This window comes from Vitis riparia, chromosome 7 (genome assembly GCF_004353265.1).
Source record: "Vitis riparia cultivar Riparia Gloire de Montpellier isolate 1030 chromosome 7, EGFV_Vit.rip_1.0, whole genome shotgun sequence".
Taxonomy (NCBI): domain Eukaryota; kingdom Viridiplantae; phylum Streptophyta; class Magnoliopsida; order Vitales; family Vitaceae; genus Vitis; species Vitis riparia.
In genome coordinates, this window is record NC_048437.1 from 18,688,509 (window position 1) to 18,702,186 (window position 13,678).

The 13,678-nt window shown below is 34.9% G+C and overlaps 1 protein-coding gene across 1 annotated transcript in view; it reads left to right on the top strand.

Moving 5' to 3' along the window:
- The window catches only part of LOC117918118 (disease resistance protein RPM1-like), a 33,737-nt gene extending 33,230 nt beyond the window's left edge, over positions 1-507 (top strand). The window contains exon 5 of the mRNA XM_034834642.1: positions 289-507. Within this exon, the coding sequence (XP_034690533.1) occupies positions 289-507 (219 nt within the window). The remainder of the gene's footprint in view (positions 1-288) is intronic.
- Positions 508-13,678: the final 13,171 nt, after the last annotated feature.

Here is a 13,678-nt window from a genome sequence, read left to right on the forward strand (position 1 = left end):
GGCCTAGCTAAGTGCATGAATAGGATCATCTTGGAGAGGGTAAGATGTATGCTGTCAAGTTCAGGGTTGTCAAAGGTTTTCTAGGCTGAGACTACAGAAATAGCTATCCATTTGATCAATAGGAGCCCATTATCAGCATTACAATTCAAAACCCCTCAAGAAAAGTGGATTGGGAAAGCTGTAGATTATCAATATCTTAAATTTTTTGGGTGCACAGCTTATGTACACACCAAAATAAATAAGTTAGAACCACAGGTTGTAAAGTGTATTTTCTTGGGGTATCTGAAGGGAGTTAAAGGTTTCAAGTTGTGGACAGAAACACAAGGCAAAGAGAAGTGTATAATCAACAGAAATGTAACTTTTAATGAGCAAGATATGCCAAAACAAACTCTAGCCAAAGATGTGGAAGGGTCAGATCAGCTGCACTTTGAGGTGGAGCATGAGACTTTGCAACCTGAAAAGTCTGCAAAGACTTCATCAGAAACAATTCAAGAAGAAGCAGTATAGGAAAGACAAGATGAACCAACTCAAGGGTTGGAATCCTATAGACTGGTAAGAGACAGGTAGAAAAGTCAAACCTCCCAAGAGCATGGCCGAGCTAAGATGACAACATTTGCGTTAAGTGTAGTTAAAGAAATAAGGAATATGGAGCCAAAAACGTTCCAAGAAGCCATCAACAGCAATGAGGTTGATCAGTAGGTAAAATCTATACAAGAGAAAATGGATTCCTTGAGGAAAAATGAGACTTGGGAATTGATCACTAAACCCAAGGACCGAAAGCTAGTAGGCTCCGTGGGTTTTCAAAAGAAAGTAAGGGACACCAGGAGAGGAGGCTCCAAGGTACAAGACAATGATGGTGGCTAAAGGATTTTCACAAAATGAGGGTATTGACTACAATGAGATATTTTCTCCTATAGTCAAACACATTTCAATCTGATTGCTGTTGGCTTTTGTAGCTCATGAAGACTTGGAGTTGGATCAATTAGATGTGAAAACAACATTCTTGCATGGACAGCTTGATGAGCTGATTTATATGTAACTACTCGAAGGCTTTGGGAAAGGAATCAAGGATGGTCAGGTATGTTTACTTAAGAAATCTTTTTATGGCCTAAAGCAATTACCTAGGCAATGGTATAAAAGATTTGATAAGTAAATGCTAGATATTGGTTTCAATCAGAGCAACAATGATGGATGTGTATATTTTAAGCTAACTGAAGACAACATGGTATATCTTTTACTATATGTGGATGACATGCTAGTGGCATATAAGGAAAGAAGACACTTAGAGCAAGTCAAAGAGATGCTTAAGGCTAAATTTGAAATGAAAGACCTTAGTTCAACCAAGAGGATTTTGGGAATGAAGATAGAAAGAGATAGGAGCAAGAGGGTACTTAGGCTATCTTAAAAGTCATACATCTCAAAGGTACTAAGCAGATTTTAGATGAATAATGTAAAGACAATGAGTACTCCTCTAGGACAACATTTTAGACTTTCCATAACACAAGCACCCGAGACTCATGAAGAGAAAAGGTTTATGGAAAGGATACTGAGAAAATAAAGGCTAATCTTAAATGAGAAAAACACCTAAGATGGGAGAGGGTGAATTGGGTTTTTTAAAATTCTTTTTTAACACAACAAATTCAAACACAATAGAAGCAAATATAAAGAGATAGAGTTAGAGAAATCAAATTCAAATTTTATAGTGGTTCGACACTTCCTTACCTACGTCCACTCTCCTCAAGCTCCTAACCGAGTGAGGGTTCCACTAACTTGAAGCTTCAACCAAGTTTCTAATCTTCTTTATACTTGGATTCCTACTCCAATGGGCTCTTACAAAATCTCTTCAAGACTCAACTCATTGAAGGCTCTAACACTCAATTTACAATAATGAACTTTCCTCAACCTAGTTCAATAATAGCTCAAATACAAATCAAAGCTAGGATGAATCACAAGGGTGCACTAAAGGATATGTAAGTGAAGATTTAATGCACCAAGAAAGAAATGAGAGCTTTTAAGGCAAGAACAAGTGGGTAGATAAATAAATGCAAGTGTTCTCTATGTCATAAATGAAGTAAAGCTCTCAATTTATAGGTTTCTAACCTCAGGAGCCAAGAAAAACAAAAAGCGGCCTCAACTAGTCGAACTGGGGGTCGACCGGTTCACTAGCTGTTGGAGCATTTAATGCTTTGACAAGTTATCGTTGCTTCAATCGGACCTCAACTGAGAAGAAGGATACCTCGATCGGGAAGGGAAGGCTACTGGAAGAGAAAGAGAGTGTTTTTGCACTCCTTGAGTGGACTTCGATCGGGCAAATGGAACCGGTCGACTGGTGCCCTGGCCGATTGAGCTGGTTGGCTCAGTGCCTCGGCTGATTCAAAGTTTTGGCCTTGAAAACCTATCTTTTTCTATTCTTTTCTCTTCTAACACTTAGGCAAAATGTTTAGGTAAATTGATATGCCAATTTTGAAATGTTTTGCCTAAGGTACATTTGATAAAACTCGGGTTTTAATGAAACTGTAACTTTAAAGAATAAACGGAGTTTTCCAAAGATGCATGAAATGATCTGTAAACCCTAAGTGCACCCATGCATTCATCTTACATTTGTTTCCTATGAATAAAGGTCTTCCAAACATCTTGATTTTGTATCCATTAGGTCATTTGATGAATTTCCAAATTAATGCATGAGATTCTTTACAATTAAACCAATTAGTAACTTAACCATGGTTTGTTATTATCAAAACTTGACTAGGAGAACCCTTGGGCTAACAGATACCTTATGCTAGCATGGTGAGCAGTGTGATGTACACTATGGTGTGTTCTCAGCCTGATCTTGCATATGCGGTTAGCATGATAAGTAGATATATGAGCTGCCTTGGAAAGCCACATTGGCAAGTAGTAAAGTGGCTTTTTCAATACTTAGTTGGTACTAGAAGCTTGAGGCTGGTTTATGGGGGTAATAGTCAGTTGGAAACTCAATTACAAGGGTTTGTAGATGCTGATTATGCTGGAAACATTGACACCAGAAAGTCTCTTACTGGGTATGTATTCAAAGCGTTTGGAGGAGTAGTGAGTTGAAAGGCCAACCTTCAGTCAGTGGTAGCTCTCTCAACCACTGAAGCTAAATACATGGCAATGACAGAGGCTGTGAAAAAGACAATTTGGTTGAAGGGTATTACAAAAGAATTGGGCATGTATAGAAGTAAAGTTATTGTATATTATGATAACCAAAGTGCATTCGTTTAGCTAAGAATCAATCCTTCCATGAAAAGTCTAAACATATTGATGTAAGACTGTCCTTTCTGAGAGATATCATTGCCACATGAGATATTGGAGTTGGAAAAGTTCCTACTAAAGACAATCCATCCGACATGTTGACTAAGTCTCTAAATGTGACTAAGTTCAAACATTGTTTGAATTAGGTCAACATGGGAGACTGTTGAAGACTTCCCATTAAGGAAGGTACTAAGACCTAAAGGTAGTTCAGACACTTGTCAACTTAATAGGTTGCTAAGGTGGAGTTTTGTAGAGCTTGCCAACTATCAAGTGACAAGTGGCAAGGCTGCTAACTAAGCTCAACTAACAACAGTAAAGCTTGCTGACCTGGGCAGAAAATAACGACTATCTTGGGAATATTGTTAGTTAGTTAGAGGTTTTGTTTGTTGTATAAAGTGCAAACTCTAGAAAACTTGAAAATGGCCTCCAATTGTATAGAATAGAGAGTAAGAAAAGAAGAGAGCTTTGTAATCCATAACCATAGGTCTATTTCGGTTTTCTTGTATAGAAAGAAATAGAGGTGAGAAGGGTTATTGGAAAAAGCTATAATTTCTTTGTTTTTGAATGTTGTGTAAACTCTGGTTGGTATAGTTTAATAAAGGCTTCAAGAACTCAGTATAGACGTAGATCAAGTTGATTGAACCACGATAATTCTCTTGTGTTCTTGATCTTGGTTGATTGTGTGTAAGTTGTTTGATTTTATTCCTAAAAGAAGTTCTTTGTAAACCGATCGTCTCTTTTGGGTTTAGTTTCTGTTCTAACAGTCCCTAGTTTAAGGTTGGTTCTTCAACATGGAGGTTGGTGGCAATAGGCATTCTAAATAAAGACACCATGATATGTCATGGGATTGAGACAAAATGTGTCTCATTGGGTGATCCAAATGACATTTTATGTAGAAGACTGGTTATCGCATTTCTTTTAGTGGAAATTTGACATATGTTCCCTAGAGCTAGAATATGTCAATTGATTGCATAATAAGTGGGATCTATGATTCAAGGATTGAAGAGGTAATCTTAATAGGTGATAATATTATCTTGTTAGATTATGGACACTAGTTCATGAGGAGTTTGCATGCAATGAATAGTAGGTCACGAACCCAAGCTCCATCTTGTTGTTATTTACATAAGGTATTCGAGTGTAGTTAATTCTCTTTAGTGGAATATTGAATCAACTTCAAAATTGGATCTTGAGAGAGACAATATTCCTACGAGTCCTAATGGTCCTTACTTTGAGCTCATATATCATGATAACACAGTTTATAAGGATTAGATTGGCTTTAGGTTCACTCTTATGAATAAGGGAATTTGGTAATTATGCAAGGTGGCATGGGGGATAGTGAACGAGGTCTTTGGATTGGGTTCATTGATTAATTATATAACCTTGTGTGGTTAATTAATCAATTAGGATACATTTTAAGCTAAATTAAGTGATCCAAGCCTTAGCAGGCTCAAGTCACTTAAGCTCAATAGAGGAACCCTCTAAATACCTCCTTAGAGGTTAGGGTTTCTAAGGCTTTTGACAATCATCTTCCACCTCCAAAGAGTTGAAGAGAAAGATCCGAGGTATTCACTCTTTCAAAACCCACACTTTGGAGTGATAAGATCGTGGTGTGAGTTATTTGGTGAAAGATCTTGGGTGAACGACCTCCAAACTCTTTAAACTTCATCTTCATCAATATAAGAACATCGAGATTCATGTTTGACTACTATCTTCCCTAGTTTATTATTCTAAATGGTTTTTATTGTCATTATTTCTACTTGAACAATTTTCTAGAAAGCTTAAGGTAGATTTTCATGTACCTATACAATTCGGAGTTTTGGAACGAAGAAATCCAAGGTTCCCAGCATGGACAAAATCCAACATAAAACCTATATGTTTCTAATAAAAAACTTTCTAACACCTAAACAACATTGTGGACCCACATTTTTCATGTGCCCCCACTCCATCGGCGAGACTCGCTTTTATTTGGTGAAAAATTAATTTTTGGAAAAGTCGAAGTCGCCACTTATTTTATTTTTATTTTAAAGGGAAAATAAAACAAGAAAGAAAAACCCTAAAAAAGTGACTCCATAATTTTTGGAAAAGCATGTCTTTGAAAAACCCGAGTCTAGGTCCGGGGATCAGGTTACTTATTGGGAAGGTACCTCAAAGAGGTAGCACCCCTCTAAGCCCTATAAAGGTCTCTACCGACTAAGTTGAACGAAATGTGACAATTAATTGGTTAATTATAGATACCTAAGTAGGCTAGGTGATTTCAAAAAATAGCATACCAAACAAGATCAAATCACAACAAAGGAGAGTTAGGGTGCGTACTTGAACCACTTCTTAAGCGCTATCATAAAACATCAATGGTTAGTTTAGATAATATATCACCCAACATGCATTTTATCATAGATAATTGAACAAGGAAACATATATCAAGACATCCCAAGTATTCTCAAACATAGGTATAATTCACAATGACAATCATATTTACAGGATTTAGAAGGTAGGTGTCAGGGGACGTACTTGGATAACATAGATAACTCCTAATGCGCTTCATCAGGACATGGGGGGTTAGATAATAAATAGTAAAATAAGAAATCCTAACAAGCATATCTAATTAGCATAGCAAAAATGATCAAAGAATACGAAATCATCAATTATCACACCCATCTTTATACAATTCCAAAAAAATAGATAGATATGATTACGACAAATGGCAAGAATGATAGCAAAGATAAGTTTTGAAAAGATTTTCTTATATAGGGGTTTCACCAATTCCCCAACTAATATGCATGAATTTAGCTTAGAATTATCCCATTTATTTGGGACCACAAGTTTTAATTTGTGTTTTATTTAAAACCAAAATTTTCATTTGAAAACCAAGAATAATGCAAACCGATCAAGATATGATTGCATATTATTTTTTTAAAAAAAAAAAAATTTGATCCTGAGGACTCTAAATGAATTTTCTTTTTAAATAGATTTTTAAAGGGATCTTTTAAGAAAAGGGTTTTATTCTAGAATAAAAGAAATTAATTTGAAAACAATGAGACATAAGGAAGGAAATATTAAGCAAAAACACAAAAGAGAACAAAATACCAATCAAAACAAAGAAAACGGAAATCACAAAATAAAGATTTTGACAATCATGTCAATTAAAGTGGTGAGAGTAGGGCCAACCTTCATGGGTTTCTAGTGGCCTTCAAAAAAAGAATTTGACTAACAATTAATAAGACATCAAAATAATGACCTCCTAATCAAACAAACTAACACAAATATTCTCCAAGGCTAACATTTAGATTTCAAGAAATGCATGAATTAAGGTAAAAAAAAAAAAATAACCAATCAAAGATTAAAGTCAACAAACTTAGCATATGGAGATAATAATATGGGATCAATAAAGGTAAATTAGCATTCTAACAAAATATGATAAATCAAAGACCAAAGTTCAACAATCTTGAAGGTATGAAAACAATAACATGCAATTAACTGGATTGATTATCTAAAATTCCTAAAGCTCATACTAAATGTCAATAGATCAAAGCCAAAATTACCATACTTAAAACATGAAAATAATTACACGTGATTGACTAAATTAATTAAAAAAAATTATAATCAACTACAAAATTAGATATAAATGGATTAAATTTGAAGTTAATGAAATAAAAAACACACAAACACACAAACACATTCAATACTAAAAATAATTAATACTAGATTAAATTAACAACATCAACGTCATCTAATAAGATTGCCTAAACTATCAAATTGAAATCACAAATATATTTAAACTAAAGCAAATAAATAAATTAACAAAATAAAATTAAACTAAAATCGAAATTAAAAATATGGAATTTGTCAAAGAGGGTTAATCAAACAATTGAATTAAAATCATGAACGCATTCAAATTATAAAATAAATTAAAATCAAACTAAATTGAAATTAAACTCTATTTAATAAAATTATTGGAATTAAAAACTCAAACTCTATTTGCTACGATCAATTAAACTAATAAATTAAAATCAATGAATGCATTTAAACTAAAAACGAATTAAAATTAAAGTAATTGGAATTAAAAACACTAACTTTATTTAGCGTGATTAACATTTAAACTAAAAACGAATTAAAGGCAAACTAATTAAGATCACTAACACATTCCAAATTAAATCATAAACTAAAACTAAATTAATCCGGAATTAAAAAAATAAACTTTATCTCTCAAATTATTTAAACTAAGGAATTAACATCATTAACACATTCAAATTAAATTATAAACTAAAACTAAAACTAAATTAATCCAGAAATTTAAAAAAAAAACCTTCACCTCACAAATTATTTAAACTAAGTAATAAAAATCACTAATTCATTTAAATTAAATTATAAACTAAAAGTAAATTAATCCGGAATTAAAAAAATAAACTTTATCTCTCAAATTATTTAAACTAAGGAATTAAAATCACTAACTCATTTAAATTAAATTATAAACTAAAACTAAATTAATCCGGAATTAAAAAAATAAACTTCATCTCACAAATTATTTAAACTAAGGAATTAAAATCACTAACTCATTTAAATTAAATTATAAACTAAAACTAAATTAATCCGGAAATTTTAAAAAATAAACTTTATCTCTCAAATTATTTAAAATAAGGAATTAACATCATTAACACATTCAAATTAAAAAATAAATTGTAACTAAATTAAATCAAAGTTAAAAATACGTGTTTTATCTAACAAGATTAATTACGTTAAAGAATTAAAATCACGAACAGACTTAAACCAACAGATAGATTAAAAATAAACTAATGTAGAACTAAAAATATAAATTTTTACAACTATTTAACTAATAAACCAAAACGATAAAAAAAAACATCTAATCTAGGAGATAAATAGAAATTATGCGAATTGAGATTATAGAAATTTATCACTAAGAATCAAATTAACCAAAGAACTAAAAAAAAAAAAAAAGCTCAATTGAAAAACTAACATGTGTTATAGAAAAATCAAAATCCCCTCTTGATGCCAATCAAAGTGGCAATCCGATGCCTGTCTGAATTCCCCCCACTGCTCCTAAAATTCCTTGTATGATCTCCCTACCAAAGAAAAGAATGTTCTCCCTGTGTCCCTCTCTCTGCTAAAGAAAAAATCCCTCCCCCTCTAGATCTCTTTCTATCTTTATTTATATGGCAACCCCGCTCCTTATGGAATATTTTATTTCCTTTTTGGAGATGCCTTTATAACCTTAAAGGAGATCCCATTTTCTAAACATCTCATGGCACTTTCTATTTCAATTGACTTAATAAAATAAACATGTTAACCCAATGAACGTTGTCTGGTGGGTCCCTTGGTCATATTCTCTTCTCTCTTCCAATTAGAAATGACAAGGTCTTTGAAGGACTCACCGAGAGGCACTTCTATATGATCTGATCTCTTGTTTGAAACGGTCGATCTTGCACGGAAAACCCACTCACCGATTCGTTATCTGGGCGTTCTCCTCTCGGTCGCTTTTGTCATTTCTTTACATTCCCGATGCGATTGAAGAGAATTTAAATTGCATAGGATCACATGTTGACAATTAAGCATGCATTTAATAGCAAAATTCAGTCTGTTACCTTGGTTCGTGCTTTGGGAAGCCATTTCTGCTCCCTTTGATATCCAATAATCTGCTTTCCGGGTGCGTGATGGTCCGAGAATGAGCAATCAATGAGCTCTTCCCTTGTCTCCCAAAATTCAGTCCAAAGTGGAGTGTGTGAGTGTGTTTGCCAGGAGTGCTCTCCAAAGAGAAGAAAGGATGCTCACCAAAAAATGCAAACACATCCCTATATATATATATATATATATATATATATATATATATATATATATATATATATTGCACATTACACACTTTAGTTGGACGACTTGACTTAATGGGCCAGTCAAGTGAATTAGGGTGAGCCCATAAAAAATCAAGCAACAATATGTGTCCAGTCCCATTATGGACCACAATGCAAAAATAAATTAATACTGATTTATGATATTATCAAATTAATTATGTAAGTCCACACATAAAAATTCCAACAATTCTCCCACTTGGACTACATAATCAAACATCACAACATAAACATAATCATAAATCAATGTCCCATAGAATCTCATCAGAAATAAATAATCAAAAGCAATCATATATGCTTCATTGCTTGATTCATAGGGAAATGTACAATAATAGCAATCCTTTCAACAATAACATAGTATTACAATACCAAAAAATGGCTCCCACTAACTTAATACAACCTAGGCTTCCAATAACCCCATTTGAGATACATGTTCCTGAAACGCAATTATGGGTAAGCCTTTTGTTAATGGATCGGCCAACATACTTTTTGTGGACATGTGTTCAATATCAATAAGTGACTCTGCCACTTTCTCCTTAACAAAATAGAACTTTACATCAATATGTTTGGAACGAGAAATACTCTTAGTGTTCTTGGAGAAAGCAACAGCTGCAGAATTATCACAAAATAATTTCAGCGGTCTAGAAATGGAGTCAACAACTCCCAAAGCTGAAATAAAATTCCGCATCCACATAGCATGACAACAAGCCTCATAACATACCACATACTCTGCCTCCATAGTTGAGGATGCTGTAAGTGTCTGCTTGACACTTTTCCAAGATACAGCTCCTCCTGCCATCACAAAAATATAGCCCGTAGTGGATTTCTTATCATCTATGCAGTCAGCAAAATCAGCATCACAAAACCCAACTACATCAAGTAAGCTGGTGCGCTGATATGTCAACATTAAGTCCTTAGTTCCTTGCAAATACCTAAGAACCTTCTTAGCTGCTTTCCAATGTTGACTCCCAGGATTGCTCAAGTACCTTCCCAACATGCCCACAACAAAAGCAACATCAGGGCGTGTACATACTTGAGCATACATAAGGCTGCCCACCACATATGAATAAGGAATGGTCTTCATTTCCTCTCTCTCATCATCATTTTGAGGACACTAAGCCTTTGAAAATTTATCACCCTTCACAATTGGCGTTTTAGTAGATTTACAGTTGTGCATATTGAACCTCTTCAATATCTTTTCAATATAGGCTCTTTAAGACAATTTAAGCACTCCATTAGCCCTATCACGAAGAATCTTTATGCCCAAGACATAAGAAGCCTCACCAAGATCCTTCATGTCAAAATGGGTTGACAACATGTGCTTTGTCTCAATCAACAAGTCAGGATCATTTGATGCGAGTAGTATATCATCAACATATAAAACAAGAAATATGTAACTACTCCCACTGACCCTCAAATATATGCATCTGTCAACTGTATTCTCTTTAAAGCCATTTTGGGTGATAATCTTATCAAACTTCAGATACCACTACCTCAAAGCTTGTTTAAGACCATAAATGGACTTATTGAGCTTGCAAACTAAATCTTCCTTTCCAACTTCTACAAAACCAGTAGGTTGCTCCATATACACCTCCTCATCCAAATCACCATTCAAGAAAGTTGTCTTGACATCCATCTGATGTAGCTCCAAATCAAAATGAGCTACTATGGTCATAATCACTCTAAAAGAGTCCTTGGTCGACACAGGTGAGAAGGTTTCTTTGAAATCAATTCCTTCTCTTTGACTATAACCTTTAACCACAAGTCTAGCTTTTTGTCTCTCTATTTTCCCGCTAGAATCACGTTTGGTCTTAAAGACCCACTTACACCCAACTGGTTTACAACCATGAGGCAATTCAACCAAGTCCCAAACACCATTCATATACATAGAATTCATTTCATCATCCATGGCTTCTTTCCAAGAAATGAATTGAGGACAATGAATTGCTTCTTGATAAGTGACTGGATCAAAAGCATCATAACCATCATACTCATGCTCCTGCAAATAAACCATATAATCATCTGAAATAGCCGGCCTACGAACCCTCTGTGATCTTCTCAAAGGAACCTCATTAACAACAGTATCATCTACAGGAAGGCCAGATTCCACTTGATCACCATGCTCTCCTTGATTAGTGGTTGGCTGTTGGACAATAGGAACATCCATATTTGGAACATGAGATGTAGGAAAAGGAATCACAACATGCTCTTCTCCAAAAGGTATCTCACGAGACACAAAATTTGGATCAGCATTAACTTCATCCTCAAAATATATAGCTCTATCTGATTCAATGATCCTGGTGGTATGAGATGGACAATAAAATCTAGAACCCCTTGATCCAATGCAATAGCCAACAAAGAAACCACTAATGGTTTTAGGATCAAGTTTATTTGACTGTGGGTTATAGGGCCTAACCTCAGCCTTACATCCCCAAACATGGAAATGGTGAAGGCTGGGTTTCTTTCCTGACCATAGCTCATAAGGTGTCTTAGGCATAGACTTACTGGGCACTTGATTCAAAATATATGCCGCAATCCTTAAGGCTTCACCCCATAGAAATTCTGGTAAAGAGGAATTGGACAACATGCACCTCACCATATCTAACAATGTGTGATTCCTCCTTTTTGCAACCCCATTCTATTTAGGAGTGTCTGGCATTGTATATCTCGCATCAATGCCACATTCCAACAGAAACTTAGCAAATGGTCCAGGATTCCATCCAGTCTCATCATATCTCCCATAATACTCGCCACCTCTATTAGACTTCACAGCTTTAATGGGTTTTCCCAATTGCAACTCCACCTTAGCCTTAAAGGCTTTGAACACATTCAGGGAGTCAGATTTCTCATGGATTAGTTTAACATAACCAAATCTAGAGAAATCATCAATAAAAGTGATGAAATATTTATAACCCCCTAAAGCAGTTGGTGACAAAGGACCACATATATCTGTGTGGATCAAGTCTAAAGTACTTCCACACCTATCAATCTTCTCCTTTCTGGTCTTTGCTGTCATCTTCCCCTTTAAGCAAACAACACAAGTTTTGAAGTCTGAGAAATCAAGATTAGAAAGCACACCATCTTTCACCAATCTCTCTAATCTTTGCCTAGAAATATGACCTAGGCGTTTGTGCCACAACATGAAAGAACTCAAATTCATTCTAGCACGCTTGCAACCACCAACAGAATTAACAGAAGATGAATCACATAATAAACCATGATGCAAACTGAGACTATAAAGATTTCCAAACAAAACACCATTGCCAATTAAGATTGAGTTGCAAAAAACATCCACTTTTCCACCTCTAAAGTGAAAAGAATAACCATGTCTATCCAAAGAAGATACAGAAATCAGATTCCTCCGAAGTGAGGGTATGAAAGCCACATTGTGTAACAACAAAAAACTTTCTGTGATCAACTTCAGCTTTATCATGCCAAAAAATTCCACTTTCACTTTGCTTTCGTCACCCATATACACACATTCTTCATGCTTTGACGGCTTCCTTCTGTTTGTCATCTCCTGCAAAGAATTAGTGACATGAATAGTGGCACCAGTATCTAACCACCAAGAATTGGCATGAACATCAACAATATTTGTCTCAATCATGTTTGCATTCAAATTAACCACAACCACAATTTCACCTTTCTTTTTCTTCTCTAGCCAATTTTTAAATTTGAAGCAATCAGCTTGCTTGTGGCCAATCTTATGGCAAAAGTTGCACTTCCCCTTGAATTTCTCACTCTTTGAAGCATTAGAAGAAGCTGATGCATTGGAGGTTCCTTGATTTGAATTCCCTTTCCTCTTGAACTGTTTAAAGCCTCCAAAATTCTTGTGTGGAGGTTTTTTCTTCATATTACTGACTTGATCAGTTACAAGAGCAAGGGAGTGAGTCTCATTTTTCTTCAGTGAGACTTCATGTTGCACTACAATGGACATCAACTCCTCCAGAGTCCATTCTTCCTTCAAGGCATTGTAAGTCAACTTCACTGCATCAAAGGAAACAGAAAGAGACTCAAGTATCAACTATTTCAGAAATTTTTCACCCAACTCCACTTTCATCTCATTTGCCTTGTTGAAGTAGTGCCTTAGCTTGATGATATGATCTCTAACCCCACTGACTCCGTCATATACAGTAGTTGTGAGAAGCTTCAAATGAGTTGCCATTTCTGCCTTATCAACTTTGGTATAATTAGCCTTCACATATTCCAAGAAGTCTTTGGCCCTTTCCGTCTTTGGCCCACATTCTTTGATAGATTTATCCATAGTGTATTTCATCACCATCAAACAACTCCTGTTGGAGTGCTCCCATCTTTCATAAAATAATCTTTCATCTGCAGAGCTCACATCAGTGGGCTTACTTGGCTCATCAACCCTCAAAGCCAAGTCTAGATTTTGCAGAGTCATATGCACGTTAAAAGACTCAAACCATTCTTCAAAATTATTTCCAGTAAGAGGTTTGATGGCAGACAATTGCAGAAAAATACCAGGATTGTTGGTAGCTGGAAAATAGCAAAAATTCAACAATATGCATGTTATTACAATATCA